Here is a 19,467-nt window from a genome sequence, read left to right as displayed (position 1 = left end):
AATCAATTACTTTTGTTCTATAGTTTATTACATTTTTGGCTAAGCACACATTTATGTTCATTAAAAATTATGTTAACCTTATAAAATTAAATAAAGTTGCATTGCACCCACAAATGAAAATTTACTGACATTCATGTCATTTCAAAACAGAATGATTTTCTTTCAAGTTATTTTTTTAGATGTAACCAAATTGTTTTGGGGGCTGCAATAACATTATTTCTAAATATGAAAAAAGTGCCAATACTAGCATACAAGTTCATTTGTATTAATGTCTATGTTGAATAAAATAAAAAAAGTAGAATTTTTTATAATTAACATGCAAAATATATAGCCCATTTTACAGTAATTTGCTGTACTCATGCGAATTTTATTAATTTTACAATAAAACTCTGAATTCAACTCATTACTGTGAATTTTTACAGTTAAATCTTGTGAAGTGCTGCTAATGTAGATTACTGTGAAAAATTACAGTAGCATGTTGTGAAAATCTGGATTTTTTTTACAGTGTAGTATTAAGTTTAAAGTGACATTTAAAGGCTAACTTTAATTAGCCAGGTTAGGGTAATAAGGCAAATAATTGTATAATAACGGTTTGTTCTGTGGACTATAGAAAAAAAATATTGCTTAAAGGGCCTAATAATATTGACCTTAAAATGTTTTTAAAATTAAAAACTTATTTTATTCTAACCAAGAAGACTTTCTCCAGAAGAAAAAATATTATAGGAAATACTGTGAATCACATGATGTGTGTGACACATCATTCAGGAAATATTTAAAAAAGAAAAGAAATTCACAAAAGGATAAATAATTCTGATTTGCATATTGAAATCATTATATTATTAAGCAATTTTAAAAATGTAAACACCAGTGAATCAGATATTTACTGTAACTTTCTGAGCTCTTTCAGCGTGACTGACCCATCATCAACCCAAACCTTTTAATCCTGCTGCACAACAAACATCAAGTATATATTTTGGGCAACTCCAGATGTCGTATTCGGTCATTGCGTTTGATTCCGACACACTGTCCCACTAGTGTCTCCATGGAGCGGCCTGTTCAGTCTTGCTGTCTTGTGAGAGTAGTCCACTGACAGCCTGAGAGACAGAACATAATGCATCTCTGTCTCAGACAATAGCACTCACTGTCTCTCTGTGTGTGTGGTGGGGAGACAGGGAGCTGGATGACACCCAATGGGAGGATTTCACTGCTGTTCTGTGATGTAAAGACTGACTGACTGTGTGTTCACTGAGGAATGCGGAGCCTGCATAAACCTGAGGCCTTCATTTACTCGCTTGCTTTCTCACCTTCACACTGTCAGAAGGCGTGTAGAGATTGCTCATATTCTCACACATTTATAGATGCAAATAAACACACACACATCTCTCACCAGCCCTCATTCATATCCTCACATACAGGGCTTTCCACTATTATTGCCAACCTTCATAAATACGAGCAAAGAAGACTGGAAAAATTTATTTTATTGTACTTAAACTTAAATTGTTTAATTTTTATTGTTTGCTCTTGTTTGTAATGTATGTAAAATACACTATTAGAGCGTTTATTTTCCTAGCACACATTGTTATTCTTTAGCAGGCCAAAGTTGGCTAATGATAACCTTTATTTGGCCCGCCATCGTATGTTTCCCAACCCTGAGGGAAACAGCAATCTCGCCCAGCAATCAGGAAACTCTCATCACTTTCATTTAAAGAATTACTGTAACAGAAACATATGAGGATGTGTATTAACAAATTAAGTCACTTTGTCTTAAATGTGACCAGTGGCCATCCATGCTACTAATGAATTTATTATGAAGATCATATAAAACACTTACCCAATATTGCAAATCTACTTTATTCGTTTAGTTTATCATGTTTATTTAACTTTCATCTATATAGAGAAAGGTATAGATAGAAAGACAGACAGACAGAAAGACAGATAGATAGACAGTTGAAATCAGAATAATTACCCCCCCCCCCCCCCCCTGATTTTTTTCTTTTTTAAATATTTCCCAAATGATATTTAACAGAGCAAGGAAATTTTCACAGTATGTCTGAAAATATTTTTTCTTCTGGAAAAAGTCTTATTTGTTTTATTTCAGCAGAATAAAAGCAGTTTTTTTTATTTTTAAAACCCATTTTAAGGTCAAAATTATTAGCCCCTTTAAGCTATATTTTTCGACTGTCTAAATAACAAACCATCGTTATACAATGACTTGCCTAATTACCCTAACCTGCCTAGTTAACCTATTTAATCTTGTTAAGCTTTTAAATGCCGCTTTAAGCAGTATAGAAGTGTCTTGAAAAATATCTAGTCAAATATTATTTACTGTCATCATGGCAAAGATAAAAAACTCAATTATTAGTAATAAGTTATTAAAACTAGTTTGTTTTGAAATGTGTTGAAGAAATCTGCTTTCCTTTGGACAGAAATTAGGGGAAAATAAACAGAGGGGCTAATAATTCAGGGGGGCTAATAATTCTGTCTTCTACTGTAGATAGATAGATAGATAGATAGATAGATAGATAGATAGATAGATAGATAGATAGATAGATAGATAGATAGATAGATAGATAGATAGATAGATAGATAGATAGATAGATAGATAGATAGATAGATAGATAGATAGAATAAATTAAACTACTTATTCAACATGCCGTCACATGTGATGTCATCTGCGGTAGTTATTCATGGAGGCACAAGCACATTCAACAGATTATTGACTTGAAAAGTTGTTTTGCAATGTACAGTATTTTGAATGAACGCTGTTTGTTTTCAGCTCAAAATGGTATGAGCCTTCAAGTTTCCTTGGGTATCCTTCTTGTTTCTGGTGGATCATATTGCAAGCAGCACAAAACTGTATTCTGTATTTACACAGTGCTCATGCGTGTAACCACAAGAAAACAACATTATAACAGAAGTGCTGTAAAAAGCTTTTTTTTTTTTTTGGCCACTTACACTAGACAGACTGTCATTGGGTAATGTTATCAAAATTTAAAATAAAGTATGATGTAGCATTTTTTGTAGTGGTTTTTAATGAGGGACTATTATTAGCTAAATTTAGCAGTTTTTACAAGTGTTTAAAAATTAGTCCATTGGGATCTCACTCTAAAAAAAGGTTTGATAATAGTCTTCTGTAGTTTGTACTAAGACTGACGGACAATGAAAAGTTGCTATTCTCTTGGTTAATATGGGTAGGAACTGTACTTTTATTACAGCATAATAATCAAGGAATTTGGCTGTGCCGTGGCTGCAGCTGGCGCAATGATATTATGCAACCATGTTACCTACTTATCTAGCTAGGGAACTATTTTAAGGTGCTTTGCAATATCATTGTGAGCTGCTAATAGTCTAAATTGATTCAATGATTTAAGCTAAGCTTAGTTAGGAGTGTTCCCATTAGACCTGGAGATTGGCTGAATTGATTAATACATGGTAAAACTGTTAAACTCTAGGGGAGATGTAAAAGCACGCCATGATTTTGCCAAGTATGATGCGATCTTGGATTAACACCTACAGTATGTTGATCCTGGAACATCATTTATGTTCGAAAATGTACTCCATACCTATTCCCTACCTCTAAACCTAACCATAACCGTACATTATTTCCAAAAATCAGAGGAGAATAATAGTTGAACAACACTCATGTATAAGCTGCAAGCCTAAACTCAACATAAACAGTAAACATAATACTTAATTCTTATTGACTGATAATGTTGTTCCAGGATCAACATAGATGTTAATCCAGGAACATTGGTGGTATCAGGTTGGCGGTTGTAAAATGAGCCTATTTCCTAAAAAGTAGAGTGTTTGTTTAGTATATTGATCAAAAAGATTTTTAGCCAATCATGCCAACATTAGGCAGAGCACTTGGCCTGGATGTTAAGACAGTGCAATCTTTTTTAAGAATCAAGGTATATATATCATAAGACGGCAATTTAATTTTGGTTATCTCTGCAATTGCTGTTCTTTCATCGTGATAAGAAAACAGTACAGTATCTTATCCCAAAATCTTTATAAGATGTGAAGGTTGAGTCAGGGTCGATGTACATACTGTGAGCATTTTTGCTCCAGAAAGTTTGCTCCGGTTTTGGTGGAGAGTTTAAATAGAGCGTAACTGGGAGTAAAACCTCCATTTATGTTCTCCATAGGGAAACTGCCTTTTAAAAATGACTGATAAACTTGCCTGTTTTACACTATTTGCTTTTGTAGAACTCATCATGTTGGAATAATATTTTACAATAGTGAAATTCATGCAGTAATTAATTCTCATTTATACTATACCGCTTTCTTTTAAAGCCTAGATTTTTAACACTTGCCAGCAGGAAGTTGGCAACCTCTTGGATTTTGATAAAAGTAAAAAATGATAAGATAAAAACGAATGACAACAAATATTTTTGTTACCTAATTTAATCAGTTAATCGGGTTTACTTTCTTTTTTGTTAAATATTGTATATATAAAGTTAAATATAAATAAGTATAAGTATAAATATAAATTTATATAAGTATTTTTTACAAGTAAATTTTATATACTTTATATCAGTAAATTTATATAAGTATAAATATAAATATAAATAAGTTAAAGTATTTTTAACTGACGCAGTTTGAGATGACTAGAAAAGTTTACTTGAATAAACAACAAAAAAGGCAGCAAGATTTTTATTTGTGTGTGTACATGTGTGTTTGTGGGTGACAGTGTGTAATCATTCATTCTGTTTTATATTTGAAGTACAGGTCAGAATAAGTATTTGGTTTCATCTTTACATGAGCAATATCACACGAGGAGCAGTGCGATCTGGCTGTATATTGTCACAGGTGGGAGGTGTGCATTGTGTCCCACCACAATACAGCTACATTGCACTGCTACTTGGGTGATATTGCATTTATACAACAGTTCGACGGCATAATCGTGCATATAAAAAAGAAAATCAAACACTGAGAGTCTAAAAACCCTTTTGTATGAGGAACTACTTTCTTCCACCATTCATTCACATCTGCAACTGACGTCTGAACAGCTGAAACTGTTGCTGCTTCACAAACGCCACTTTAGAGCTAGTGTTTGAATGATTATCTAGCTTAATACCTAAAGTGATGACAAAACAGCAGATTTTTCTCATATTTTAAGATTATGAAGCTGAACAGCATGAAATGCCATCAGTTTATAGAGCTTTCCCTGTGTTTCTTTGTTGCAGTCGTGATGTCCCTATTTAACCCTGAAACAAGCCAAAGCAAAGCAAGCACTACCAGAAACACTACCAGAAAGTCACTTACCTGTTTTGTAATGATTTAATCAGTTGTAGTTTTAAATTATGCTTATTTTTTGTCCTCTAAGGCAGTGGATCCCAACCTTTTTTTTTTTTTGCCTGAGAGCCCCTTTTTCTCCGGAAAATATAGTAAAGCCCCCCTCCACATTTAATGACATAATCGCTCATATAAGTTTGCAGTAATGATGACAAAAAAATATTGTTTTCAAACAAACGGTATGATTATTACTATATCTACATATGTTTATGCACAAATAATAGCCTAATTTTTCCCAGAGATGGGTTACAGTTGGAAGGGCATCCACAGTGTAAAACGTATGCTGGATAAGTTGGCATTTGTGATCTCCATCAGATGATCTTCTTGCACAGACATGGTGGATTCGCCTGATTGTTGACAAGTGGGTTGCAGATCTATTCCTTGGCTGTTTGCGGGCCCTTTTCTCTTAGCAAAGAAACTTTCTAAAGAAGTCTGTTTCTTATGCCTAGTTCAGACTGACAGAAAGTTAAAAAAAGTTAATTTATTTATTTAAATTAATTATATGAAATTAATTTATTGTCAACTTAAGTTGAGGAGAAATGGCTAATTCCCTTCAAACCCAGGTGAGCCAATATGTACATTTTCTACCCCATTAATGGCTTCTTTCTCGTTATGTAGTTAATAACAAAAGATATACTATGTCTTTTTGGCTGTCAGACGTTGTTTAGACGAAGTTGTCGGCGATTCTTCCTATAGTAAAGTCTTGCAATGTGAAAACCCCTATCGCTGATCCATCTTGCAGTGTAAACAAAGCAGCGACGAAACACGAGCCCAGATAGTCATGCAGTGTGAAAACATATGTGACACGACTACTTTGAAAATCATGCAGTCTGAACTCGACATTACTCATTTTGCTGCTTGTGGGTTAAATTTGGGCGAGAGAATACGGTAATTTTTCAAAGTAAAAGACCTCTCTTTTAAATAAAAGATTGTTCAGACTCAGATTATAAACAAAAAAGAAATAATGAATGATTTCTTGTGCGGCCCGCTACCAACTGATTCTAGGACCGGTGGTTGAGAACCACTGAGCTATAAAATAAAATTAACTAAGACAACATGATCATTCTCCTAATTGTCCACTTCTAAGATTTTTTTTTTTTTTAATATGACACAACCCCCCACAAAGCTCACTGAGGCCCCCTTGAGGGCTGCGACCCCCCTGTTGGGAACCTGCTCTAAGGGCTTATTATACAGTCTCTGTCACTATCTTGTAGCAAAACATCAACCAACTTTGCTCTGCTCAGTATGATAGGCTGATGGATGCAGACGTTATAAATCTCAGAAATGATAACTATTTAAAATAGGCACTATCCTTATAAATAAACTGCATAGTTGCAATTTATACAACTACATTCTCACATAAAAATCATTAAAAGTACATTATGTTGTCCAACAGCTGTAATATTTGTCAAGCTGTAGTGAATTCATTGATCTGCTGTCACTCACTGTGGGCGGAGTAATACAGAAGGATGAGGTGGCTGTATAAGTGCTGTTATTGCAGAATACCACACTGCTATCAGCCAATCAGATTTGAGAAACAGACAGAACTGTTGTAAAAATAAATATATCAATAATGCCTAATTTTACACATATTTTGACATCTTATTTTCACAAAATCTACATTTAAGAAACAATAAAGTAGATCCTAGCTTTCCTACTTCACATATTCCCTTTTTACACATGTATTTTGATGCAGACACCTTGACCCTTTAGCACAGGGGTCACCAACATTAAATACAGGGTATTTCCTACCCTGTTAAATCATTGCTGATAACTTTTGTGAGAATCATTAACACGATCAGTGTCTTCACATGGATGAATATCATTAATTATTATCAAATACATAAAGTATAATTAAAAGTAAATTGAGCAAATGTGTTATTTGAGAAGTGTTTATCAAACTGGTAGCCCTCCACATTCATAATAATACCCAATAAGTAGCTCTCAAAATCATTAAAGTTGGTGACCCCTGCTTTAGCATAACCAGTTTGCATCAGACTTTTGGATTAAAATATCCACATATAAAAACATTATCTGTATCAGGTGTGTTTGATGTCGTCCCCATCATGTCTGTGCTTCGCAGGAGAATAATGACCGGCAAGACTCAGACCAGCAATGTCACTAACAAGAACGACCCGCGCTCCCTCAACTCTCGGGTCTTTATCGGCAACCTCAACACCGCCATCGTGAAGAAGAGCGACATCGAGGTCATCTTCGCCAAGTACGGCAAGATCGTGGGCTGTTCGGTGCACAAGGGTTACGCTTTCGTCCAGTACATTAGCGAAAGGAACGCAAGGGCCGCCGTAGCTGGAGAAAACGCCAGGATAATCGCAGGACAGCCGCTGGGTGAGTGCCTGGTTTTCTTTTCTTTTATTAAAGCTGGTGCTTTAATTAATCTACCTTTTTCTGCACATGATGACCGTGTATCAAATTATGGATTCCCTTCCTGTTTAGGGAGCTTCCATTCAAAACAAGTTAAGCTATTCACTTCAAATAATAAAGGTGTTATAAATAATACATATGGATAATGGAAACTCTTGGGGAGTTTTTTTTTTCTTTGGTCTTTATTTTTTCCTTCATGAAAACACACCTAATCTCACAATAGTGTATTAAATAGTTCATCTAAAAAATAAAAAATCTTGTCAATGTTTGATTAGTTTCTTTCTTCTATTGAACACTAAAGAAGATATTTTGAGGAATGCTGGAAATCTGTTATCTTTTTACTTCCACTGCATTTGTTTCACAGTGTTTTAAAAGGTTATTTCACCTCAAAATAAAAATCCTGTCATTGTTTGATTAGTTTCTCCTGTTGAGCACATAAGAAGATATTTTGAGGAATGCTGGAAACCTGTAACCATTGACTTCTACTGTATTGTATATATTTCTTTTTATGAAAACACACCTAAATTTAAAGGGTTAGTTCACCTAAAAATGAAAATTCTGTCATTATTTATTTAATTATTTGTGAAGACAAAAGAAGATATTTTGATGAATGCTGGAAACCTGTAACTATTGACTTCCATATTTGTATTTTTTTTTCATTAAAACACCTACAGTAATCTCACAGTAGTGTTTTAAAGAAATATTTCATCGAAAAACGAAAACCTGTCATTATTTGATTAGTTTCTTTCTTCTATTGAACACAGAAGAAGATATTTTGAGGAATGCTGGAAACCTGTAACCACTGACTTCCATTGTATTTTTTTTTCATTAAAACACACCTAATCTCAAGTAGTGTTTTAAAAGGTCAGTTTATCTAAAAATTAAAATCCTGTGATTATTTAATTAGTTTTTTATTTTATTAAACACAAAAGACGATATTTTGAGGAATGCTGGAAACCTTTAACCATTGACCTCCATTGTATTTTTATTTATATGAAAACACACCTGATCTCAAAGTAGAGTTTTAAAGGGTTAGTTCACCTCAAAATGAAAGTCCTGCCATTGTTTAACTTACTTTCTTGTGTTGAGCACAAAAGAAGATATTTTGATGAATGCTAGAAACCTGTAACCATCCACTTCCATTGTATTTTAGTTTTTTTATACATATGAAAGTCAATGGTTACAGCTTTCCTTAAAATATATTTTTGTGTTCAGTAGAAAAAAAAGAAACTCACTTGAAAGCACTTGGAGGGTGAGTAAATACAGAGAAAATATTTAGTTTTAGGTGAACCATCCCTATAACTAGACATTAAAGGAGTAGTAGTATCTGAAATGTATAAATTATAAGTAGGATGTTCATTTTGTTTTTGCCATGTAATTATCCCCAATACTGATATGGCATTGAACAATTCATAAACCAAACTAACAATAGCCTCACTAGAACCTTTATGGCCAAAGTGCTTTTGAGTTCACTGTGTTTTGTTCCTTCAGATTATTTTCTCTTCGTATTCCCACTAGTACAGTAATATTGATTATATATCCAAAAAATTGCTGTGGAAAGATTTGTTTTTGAGATTTTCATGGTCTGCTAAGAGTCATTTGTAAATTCTAATATGTTTCCTAGTAGGAGGTGAATACACCTTTGTACACAGCTTTTTAAAAACACTTCACTGATTGTTTGCAGTGTGCAACAGAGTTTATTCCTTAATTCACACAAAGCTTTATGGTCTGTAGGAAAAAAGGGTGGATAAAAGTGCTCTCTTGCTTTGTGTGAGGCTGACAGATGCTCACAGGGCCTGCACTGCCTGAGGCGGATCGGGAGAGCGTTTGATTTGGCTTTGTGATTCTTGGACATGCAAAGTGTTTTTCAGTGTTTTGACAGTTGGTGGAAGAGACAAGCGTTGTGCTGCATGTGTCACTGCTGTGCCGCAAAAGTGACATATCCTTTATTTTGGGCTTTACTGTAAAGATACTTGAAGACTATGGCAGCAAGGAATGTGTAAAAAGAAGTGTGTAATTTATTTTGATGGTAAAAAGTTCCTCTCTGAGTTTAATGCGCACATGAAGGCCTTATGGTGTTTTTAAAGTAGCAGGTTTATTATTATGTATGTGTTTACGTAGAGTATGTTTGTATTTTACCAGCGTCAAAGACTGAAAGAAGCAACTAAATTGAATTAATGGGTGAATTAATTATTAAATAAATACATATAAATATGATCTTACTGTTTTATAAATACCACATTTATTTATTTAGAAACTCTGAATAAATGAATTATTTAATAGTTACTGTACAGTATATTCCTGCTGTTTTTGAAAGACTGTGTTTATTTAGTTATGGTGAAACACTAACAAGCATACAAAAATAAATACATTAATATGCATGTATGTATGTATGTATGTATGTATGTAGGCCTATTTTGCTGTTTTAAAAAAATTCATTCATTCATTCATGCATTAGTTTATACAAATGCTTTAGGAAACCATTGAAAATCAAACAAACAAACAAATATGTTGCTGGTTGATTATTATTATTCAATAATTAATTCATTAATCCATTCATTCATTTGTTCCTTCATTCATCTATGCATTTATTAATTCATTTTTTCATTCGTTAATTCATTCATCCATTCATTCACTCATTTATTTGGTTGGTTGGTTAACCACATACTTATATTTTACTCTATTTAAAATTCTATCAACCATTTATTCATTTATCAATTCATTTATCCAATTATTTGTCTATTTATTGGTCTATTCATTCATTAATATATTAATTAATTTGTTAATTGATTATTAAATTCATTAGTTCATTCATTTATCTATTCAATCATTCATTCATTCATTCATTCATTTATTCATTCATTCAATTGTTCATTAGTTTATTCGTTCATTTATTTATTTGGTTGGCTCAGAACACCATTTCATTTTTCTCTATTTAAAATGATATTGTCCTTCCGTTCGCTCGTTTATTTATTCATTTGTTTATTCATTCATTCATTTATTTTGCTTGGTCCAGTACATACTTTTATATTACTCTATTTAAAATGATATTGTTAATTCGTTCATTCATTCATCAATTCATTTATCCATTCTGTTCATTCGTCCATGGGTCATGGGTTGGGTCAGTACCTACTTTCATTTCACTCTATTTAAAATTCTATTATCCATTCATTTATTCATTCGTCAATTTATTCATCTATTAATTTGTCCATTTATTCATCTGTTCATTCTTTTTTAGTCATTCATTTGTTAATTAATTAATTATTTAATTCATTCATTCTTCCATTCATTAATTTATTCATTCATTCAATTTTTTAATCATTCATTCATTCATTCATTCCGTTAGTTGGTTCAGTACATACTTTTGTTACACTTTATTTAAAATTCTATTGTGCATTAAATAATTAATTAATTATTTCATTCATTCATTTATTTAATTATTCATTCATTTATTCATTCATTCATTCTTCCATTTGTTCATATAGTTATTCAGTTTTTTGTTAATTTATTTATTTATTCATTCATTCAATTCTTGTTTTTGTTTTAGTACATACTTTTATTTCAATATATATATATTATTATATTGTCCAATCATTCATTTGTCAATTTATTTATCCATTAGTTTGTTCATTCATTCATCCGTCTGTTTATTTATTCATTTATTCTTTTATTTATTAGTTCTTTTTCATTCATTCATTCATTCATTCATTCAGTCAGTCAGTCAGTCAGTCAGTCATTCAGTCATTCAGTCATTCAGTCATTCATCCATCTATTCATTCAATTGTTCATTTGTTTATTCATTCATTTGTTTGGTTAGGTACATACTTTTACTTTACTCTTTTTAAAAACAGTTATAATTTTTTCTGGTTTATTATAATTTCCTTATAACTCACCTTCATCGTCCTCATCATCATTATCATATATAAACTAAACAAAATACAGCTGTTTATACTGTATATAAAAACCAAGAACGGCTGAACCAATGTCAGAAACAGGGAGAAAAAACAATTTATTATTTTTTCTCTTTTTTATTTGTTGACAGAAAACCCACACTTCAATTTTCATTGAGATTCTACCATTTTGTTTTTTGGTCTCTGATGTGAAGCAGCATGTCTAACTTCGATTTTTTACAGTGTGTATTGGCTGTGTAATCAATAACCAGTCAACATTCATTGTTTAAATGAGTATAAAATTCAGCAATAAGACTCTCATGTCTGTAACCTCCTGAGAGCAGCAGCATTAAAACAGGAGGCCTGACACATTACTTACCATTCTCTCCATCCTCATTATACCATTGACCTGCTTTAAAAAAACAAACATGCTTTTATTTTGCAATGGAAATCATTTTATACATAATGCAAAATATAGCCAGGGGACCCTCATTAGGAATGGCCACAGAGGGCCCTCTAAGATAACATTTTGCTGGAGGTCAGGCTGAAAACATGTGCAACTGCGCCACAGAAGGGGATTTCTGCTAAAATAGGACATTTTATTAGATTTTAAAGTCAACATGAAATCAAAACTCACTATTTAAATTATTTACACATATTCCTAATGCAAATGAGTCAGTAAAATTAAATCAGTTAACTAAAATATATTTTAAAAATGTAATTGTTTATGTTATTATTTATATCTTGTGATTCTGTCCTAAGACTGCTGCCCCCACAACCAAAGTAGAAAGAAATGGATGGAGGGATATTATTGTTTGAGTATATATATATATATATATATATATATATATATATATATATATATATATATATATATATATATATATATATATATATATATATATATATATATATATGAGATGTTTTAAAGAATAGTGTTGGGGATTTAGATTTAGCTAGCCTTTAATGTTCTCATTCATTTATTTGTTTTCTTGTCGGCTTAGTCCCTTTACCAATCTGGGGTCGCCACACCAGAATGAACCGCCAACTTATCCAGCAAGTTTTTACGCAGCGAATGCCCTTCCAGCCGCAACCCATCTCTGGGAAACATCCTCACACACATTCACCTGTACCGCATGTCTTTGGACAGTGGGGGAAACCAGAGCACCCGAAGGAAACCCATGCGAATGCAGGGAGAACATGCAAACTCCACACAGAAACGCCAACAGAGCCAAGGATCGAACCAGCGACCTTCTTGCTGTAAAGGCGACAGCACTACCTACTGCGCCACTGCTTTGCCCGCTAATGTTCTCATATTTACGAAAAACATTTGAAGTTCTAAAGTAGCTGTTTCCTTAAAATAGACGTGATAGTGTCATTAAAAACTAAATTGGAAGTGATGTTATTTTAATTGAACTTCTCTTGAACTGAGGTGGGCCGGTCTAAGGCTTGAAACTCCAGGGCTGAAAAGGAGTCCCACTCCGGCCCTCTGCTGTATTTAAATTTCTGTCGTGTTTCATCTGGTGCAAACAGCCAAATTGCTTATCACTGCAAATCTTGTCACGTACCGTGTTGATAGGATACAGGGTTACAATATAACCTGCTCACCTAATGTTTACATTCATAATATTTATAGAAATTGCTTATTAATAACCACCTCATGTGGAACTCTGAATCAGCATCTCATTTCAGAGTCTGCAACAGTCTACCGGAGGTCGCATTTCGGACGCAAGGAGAGTCAGGTACTTCTTTAAATGGACTTTATAACATCACTTACCCCTCACAGCAAGATGGTCGCTAGTTTGAGTCCCAGCTCGATCAGTTGGCATTTCTGTGTGAAGTTTGCATGTTCTCTTCGTGTTGGTGTGGGTTTACTCTGGGTGCTCCGGTTTCCACCACATTCCAAAGACATGCTCTACACTGAAAAAAATTATTCAGAGATGATTCCTTGGATTTACTCAATTTTTTTTACGTTAAGTGGTTGTAAACATTTATTTGTGTTGAATTTAAACAAACAAATTAAGTTGAACATTGTTAAACTTAATTTGTTTGTTTGAATTCAACACAAATAAATTGTTTGCAACAGTTATGCATGCAACACTTTTTTCAGTGTATTGATGAACTGGGTAAACTGCATTAGCCGTAGTGTTTGAGTGTGTTTATGAATGAATATGAGTGTTTCCCCGTACTTTGTTGCAGCTGAAAGGGCATCCACTGTGTAAAACATATGCAGGATCAACTGGCGGTTCCTTCCGCTTTGGCAACCGCTGATGAATAAAGGGAATTAACCGAAGGAAAATGAATGAATGAATAGTGTTGATTTTTTTCCTGTAAATTAAAAAAGTGACGCCAACAGTAAGCATGCAATGCTGTGCACACAGGCTGCAATCAATAGGATCCTCTTGGCATTCAGTTGGATTAAATAAAGTGAGTATTGAGTACTCCCGAGCTGCATTTTCAGCATCCAGACATTTTTTTTTATTATCATCCAGGAAGCATTATGCAAATTTGGCATGAATGTGATCCATTGACTGTGAATAACATTGCAGACAGTGACGCTCATGAGTGACGATCAGCCTCTTGATACAGTTGAGTTTAATCTCTGCCAGTACAAACACACACACACACACACACACACACACACACACACACAGCCTGGTTTCTGTGTCTGCTGTTTTGAAAGGCTCTTTGCTGCGATTCCTCTTGGGTCTATCTCTGGCTGGTGTCAGCGGCACACAGAGGCTGATGTACGATCCCGGTGTCTTTCCTAATCTCCTCGTATAGTGCAGGCCCGGCAAGTGGAGGAATGTAGAAATGCTGATAGACTCCTCTGGCCGAACAACACAGGCGAATTCCTTCATTACGGCAGGTTTGCTCCGCAGCCCTCCACCTCCACCCCCAAACCTGACCTGGTAATTCCCTAATGGAAACTCGTGGAAGACTGCAGATAGCATCATTCTGCCAGGCTGTGATAACATGCGGCTCACACTGCTTTAAGAGCCACAGCTACATCAGACAGAGAGAGGAGACTGGCGGGATCTTACATATTAATGTTGCCCAGCACTTGGTACTGATAAGCAGCAGGGAGATACACACACACACACACACACACACACACACATACATATTTCGCTACAGTGTACTGGGTTACAACAATCTTTGGCATTATATTTAGGACAAAAATAGCATGGGTTGTTGATTTATTTTTTTCCTAGAAAACCAGACAGTGATTGAAGCGTTGGGTTAGTCTGTGTTGAAATATGTCTGTATATTGTTACAGTATAGTTTTGATTTACTTTTAGTACCCTTTTTTCATGTAATACCCGTATATTTTATTTATAAAATGTATATTTGCACGTCATGATTTGGCCAAGTACTATGTAATCCTGGATTATTATCTTTTTGATCCTGGAACATAATTTTTTTGGAAAATGTAATCCATCCATTCCCTACCCCTAAACCCAACCATAACTGTAAATTATTCCCAAAATCAGAGTGTAAATAATAGCTGGATAACAATCACATAGAAGTGCCTAAACTTAACATATATGGTAAAAATGTATTCTGATTGGGTTATTGTTAATCCAGGTGAAAGTCCTACTTGGTGAAATCAGGTTGGCGATGTATATTTATATTATAATATGTAGCCATGGACTGTAAAACCAGTCTTAAGCTGCATGTTATGAAGTATGAAGTATCATTGCATTAAAGCTGGTGTCACGGGGGCACAGTGGGTGACATGATCGCCTCACAGCTAGAAGATCACTTGTTTGAGCGCCGGCTGGGTCGATTGGCATTTCTGTGTGGAGTTTGCAAGTTCTCCCCGTATTTGTGTGGGTTTCCTCCAGGTACTCCAGGTACTTCAAAGACTTGTGGTATAGGTGAATTATAGGTGGAAGGGCATCCGCTGCATTAACCATATGCTGGATAAGTTGGCGGTTCACTCCACTGTGAATGATTTGCAATTTTCTCAGTATTAAGATTTCTTTTAATCCTCAGATTCCAAATTTTAGTTTGTTTATTTGTTTGGTTTTTTCAATGTACGTTTTTTTTTTTTAAGTCACATGCGTATATATAAATGTAGATGAATTAATCAATATATAATATGTATTAAACACTTTTAAGAAGATGTGTACTAAACTAGATACTGACAACTACCCAATAATAATATGTTTGACATAATAACATTTTTAATCTATGCTAGCTTTTCATATGCTACCAGTTAGATATTAACAACATAGCTCATGGTAGCGACATGTTGGGTAATATACAGTACAATAAACATGCTAACATATTAGCATGTTAAACCTTAAAGCAACATGTCAACACATGCTACATGCCCCTGCAGCTGTACGGCTGTACACACTGTGCTGGAATTAATGTCGTCTTTAAAAAAAATAAATAAATAAATAAAAAATAAAAAAATAAATAAATATATATATATATATATATATATATATATATATATATATATATATATATATATATATATATATATATATATATATATTACATAATTTAAATTGATTATTAAACAGTATACACTACGATATATGGACAAAGCAAGAAAGAATGACAACAGGTAAAGGTGTATTTTTGTGTGTTTTAAAGTGTGTTTGTACTTGCACGGTGGGAGATGGGTAAAGAAATCTTTAGTTTTGTTGATGTTTATTCCACACGCTAAAAATTACAATTCAGATAGTCATTGTTTAAAACAAGGTTCAAAATGAGTAAAGTGCTTTGAAAACATATAAACTTAACTGAGACTTTTGCCAAAAGGCCTAAAACTAATGAGACAAAGGTCTCATTAATCTCTGCACAAGACCTTGGCCAGTGGAGACTTGCTAGTGCCCATCGGTGGATTTGTAGTAATGATTATTAAACCACACTGAACTGAGCTAAACTAAACTGAACCTAAACTCAGAAAATGAACTACATTGTTTCAATTTACTATGATCGTTTATGTGAAGCTGCTTCGACCAGGCTGGTTTTAGAAAGGTTTTGGCCACTTCCAGGCTGGTTTCCAGCCATTTCCAGCCTGGTCTTAGCTGGTCAGGCTGGGAGGTGACCAGCTAAAACCAGCTTGACCAGCCTAGCCAAGCTGGAAGTCCAGCCAAAACCAGCTATATCCAGCTTAAACCAGGCTGATTTGGCTGGTCATTTTTCAGCCTGACCAGCTAAGACCAGGCTGGAAATGGCTGGAAACCAGCCTGGAAGTGGCCAAAACCCCTCTAAAACCAGCCTGGTCGACCAGCTAAAACCAGCCAACCAGCCTAGGCTGGTTTAAGCTGGATTTTTCAACAGGGACATGATAACAATGTGCTGAAATGTGTAGCAACAGACCTTTTACGCAAAAACCGGAAGTACGCCAACAACGTGTAAACCCAGTTCCGGTATGAGTTTTTTTGGCGGAGAAATGGCAGCTAGAGTGTTTTCGGCGAGCCTGAGTTGTCTTCCGAAGTTAATTAAATAAGTAATTAAATACATGCAATTAAAATAGGGAAGAGCGGGGCAGAACCTAACACAGGGCCAGTTGTAACACACTTGTTTTAAATACTTCCACACATGCTAGTATGATAAAACTTAGTGTATTTACTACATGCCACAGCAATAAATTGTTTCATTGTTAAAAATATATATTTTATTTTTTTAGTTGAGTTTCGTGAACAGCTTATATTATTAACATTAAGTTGTTCAGGTAGAAATGCATAACGGTACACATAGTTGACTAGCATTAACTAAATACACTATGAACAATCTTACCTGCAGGTGGGACAGAGATAAAGCTGGTTTTATATTTGCACATTCCGACTTTCCCCTTAACAAAATAATTTCTTTAAAGTATTATTTGCAAACTCTAAATAGCGAAATCATATTAGCAGCCAATGACTATCAAAGTACAACATTGTTCACAAACAAATACCCAGTGTTAATGTTGTTTTCAAGTCATATTTGCATGCTAATTTCGATCGAATATTCAAAGTAACATGGTAAACAATATAGAGACTTGTAAATGAACGAATGTGTGAATATAAAACCAACTTTACCTCAATGCAGGTGGGTGTGTCACGTAGCCGTGATCCATCCTTACTGCACCATGTCGCTATCTTCACAGCATAGCTGTTTAGACTGACGTTTGTAGGTTCTGTCATATACTGACTCCCTTCTCAAAGGAGCTGTAAAGTTGTTCCAAGGGAATAGGCTCGGGACAACATCACTCTTCAGGAGACGAATTATGCAGCCACCACTGTAATCATCCGGAGCGAAGTGCTGGCTGCAGACATAGGTGCTACCTGTTTTTACATGAAAACTATGCCCTTCCTCTCTTCAGATCGCCTGTATCCATTTGGGTTTCAGGTTTGGATCCACAGGAAAAGAATGAAATAAAAGGTAGGGCTGTTTTTGGTTAGAAGACGAACAGCCTGGAACACAACAGAAACTGTGATTCTTCGACTCTGCCATTTTTCGTATCTACCGCTATGATAACAGGAAGTTCTAATGCACTACATTGACGTATTTCCGTTCGAAAAATGCGCAAGTGCGTAAAAGGTCTATAGTATTTTAAACATGATTAATCTATGCTAAGAACATGTTGTCAAACATGCTATGTTAAGCTAGCCAAATAATAAACATACTAGAAAATGCTAACAGCATAATAGTGATTAGTTAGCCAACAATAAGCATGCTAACATATTAACATGTTAAACATCATAGCATGTCATACATGATATAAAATGGCTGCACCATGCAACAGCATGATAACCATGCAAGCCACATGTTAAACGTACTGGAAATAAAAATGTTAAACACACAATATGTTAAAAACAATAATCAATTAATGGCAGCAACATGCCAACAAACATCAAGCATGCTAACATTTTAGCATCCCTGTTATGGGTTAAGTTTTGATGCGGGTTTATGGTGGTTCCTGCTGTTCGGGACATGCTACATATTCTACAAAATGGCTGCATGTGCCACAGCATAATAGCAATGTGCTTAAATGTGTTAGCAATAGCATTTTTAACATGATTAATAAATGCTAGGTACATGTTGTCATACATGCTATTTCAAGATTGCCATGTGTTAAACATACAAGAATGATTCTAACAATAAAATTTATGGTAGAGACAAGTTAGCCAACAATAAGAATGCTAATATATTAGCATATTAAACTTCATAGCAACAAATCAATACATGATACAAAATGGCTGCACTGTGCAACAACACGATAACCTTGTGCTAGCATTAATGTTTTAAACATAATCTATGACAGAAACATGTCCCTACAGAAAAATCCAGCTTAAACCAGCCTAGGCTGGTTGGCTGGTTTTAGCTGGTCGACCAGGCTGGTTTTAGAGGGGGTTTGGCCATTTCCAGGCTGGTTTCCAGCCATTTCCAGCCTTCTTAGCTGGTCAGGTTGGGAGATGACCAGCTAAAACCAGCTTGACCAGCCTAGCCAGGCTGGGAGTCCAGCCAAAACCAGCCATGTCCAGCTTAAACCAGGCTGGTCAAGCTGGTTTTAGCTGGTCATTTTCCAGCCTGACCAGCTAAGACCAGGCTGGAAATGGCTGGAAACCAGCCTGGAAATGGCCAAAACCCCTCTAAAACCAGGCTGGTCAACCAGCTAAAACCAGCCAACCAGCCTAGGCTGGTTTAAGCTGGATTTTTCAGCAGGGGTTGGTCATGCTAATTCAAACTAGTCCAATAGTAAACATACTAGAAATAAAAATGCTAAGCACACTAGATGCTAAAACCATTATTAATGGCAGCGACATGTTAGCCAACAACCAACAAGCATGCTAACATTTTAGCATTCAAAAAAAAAACATTTTAGCATTCCTGCTATATGCTGCTAAGATATGTTTTCATGCTGGTTTATGGTGGTTCGTGCTGTTCA

The 19,467-nt window shown here is 34.7% G+C and overlaps 1 protein-coding gene across 4 annotated transcripts in view; it reads left to right on the top strand.

Moving 5' to 3' along the window:
* Nucleotides 1-19,467, top strand: part of LOC100330501 (RALY RNA binding protein like) — a 490,398-nt gene that overhangs the window by 352,350 nt on the left and 118,581 nt on the right. For all 4 annotated transcript variants that reach the window (XM_073940984.1, XM_073940982.1, XM_073940981.1 and 1 more), the window contains one exon: nucleotides 7,382-7,644. In XM_073940984.1, the coding sequence (XP_073797085.1) occupies nucleotides 7,389-7,644 (256 nt within the window). In that variant the 5' untranslated portion in view covers nucleotides 7,382-7,388. The remainder of the gene's footprint in view (nucleotides 1-7,381; nucleotides 7,645-19,467) is intronic.

The sequence above is a fragment of the Danio rerio genome, chromosome 24 (assembly GCF_049306965.1).
Source record: "Danio rerio strain Tuebingen ecotype United States chromosome 24, GRCz12tu, whole genome shotgun sequence".
NCBI lineage: Eukaryota > Metazoa > Chordata > Actinopteri > Cypriniformes > Danionidae > Danio > Danio rerio.
This window is presented reverse-complemented; position numbering and strand designations above follow the sequence as displayed.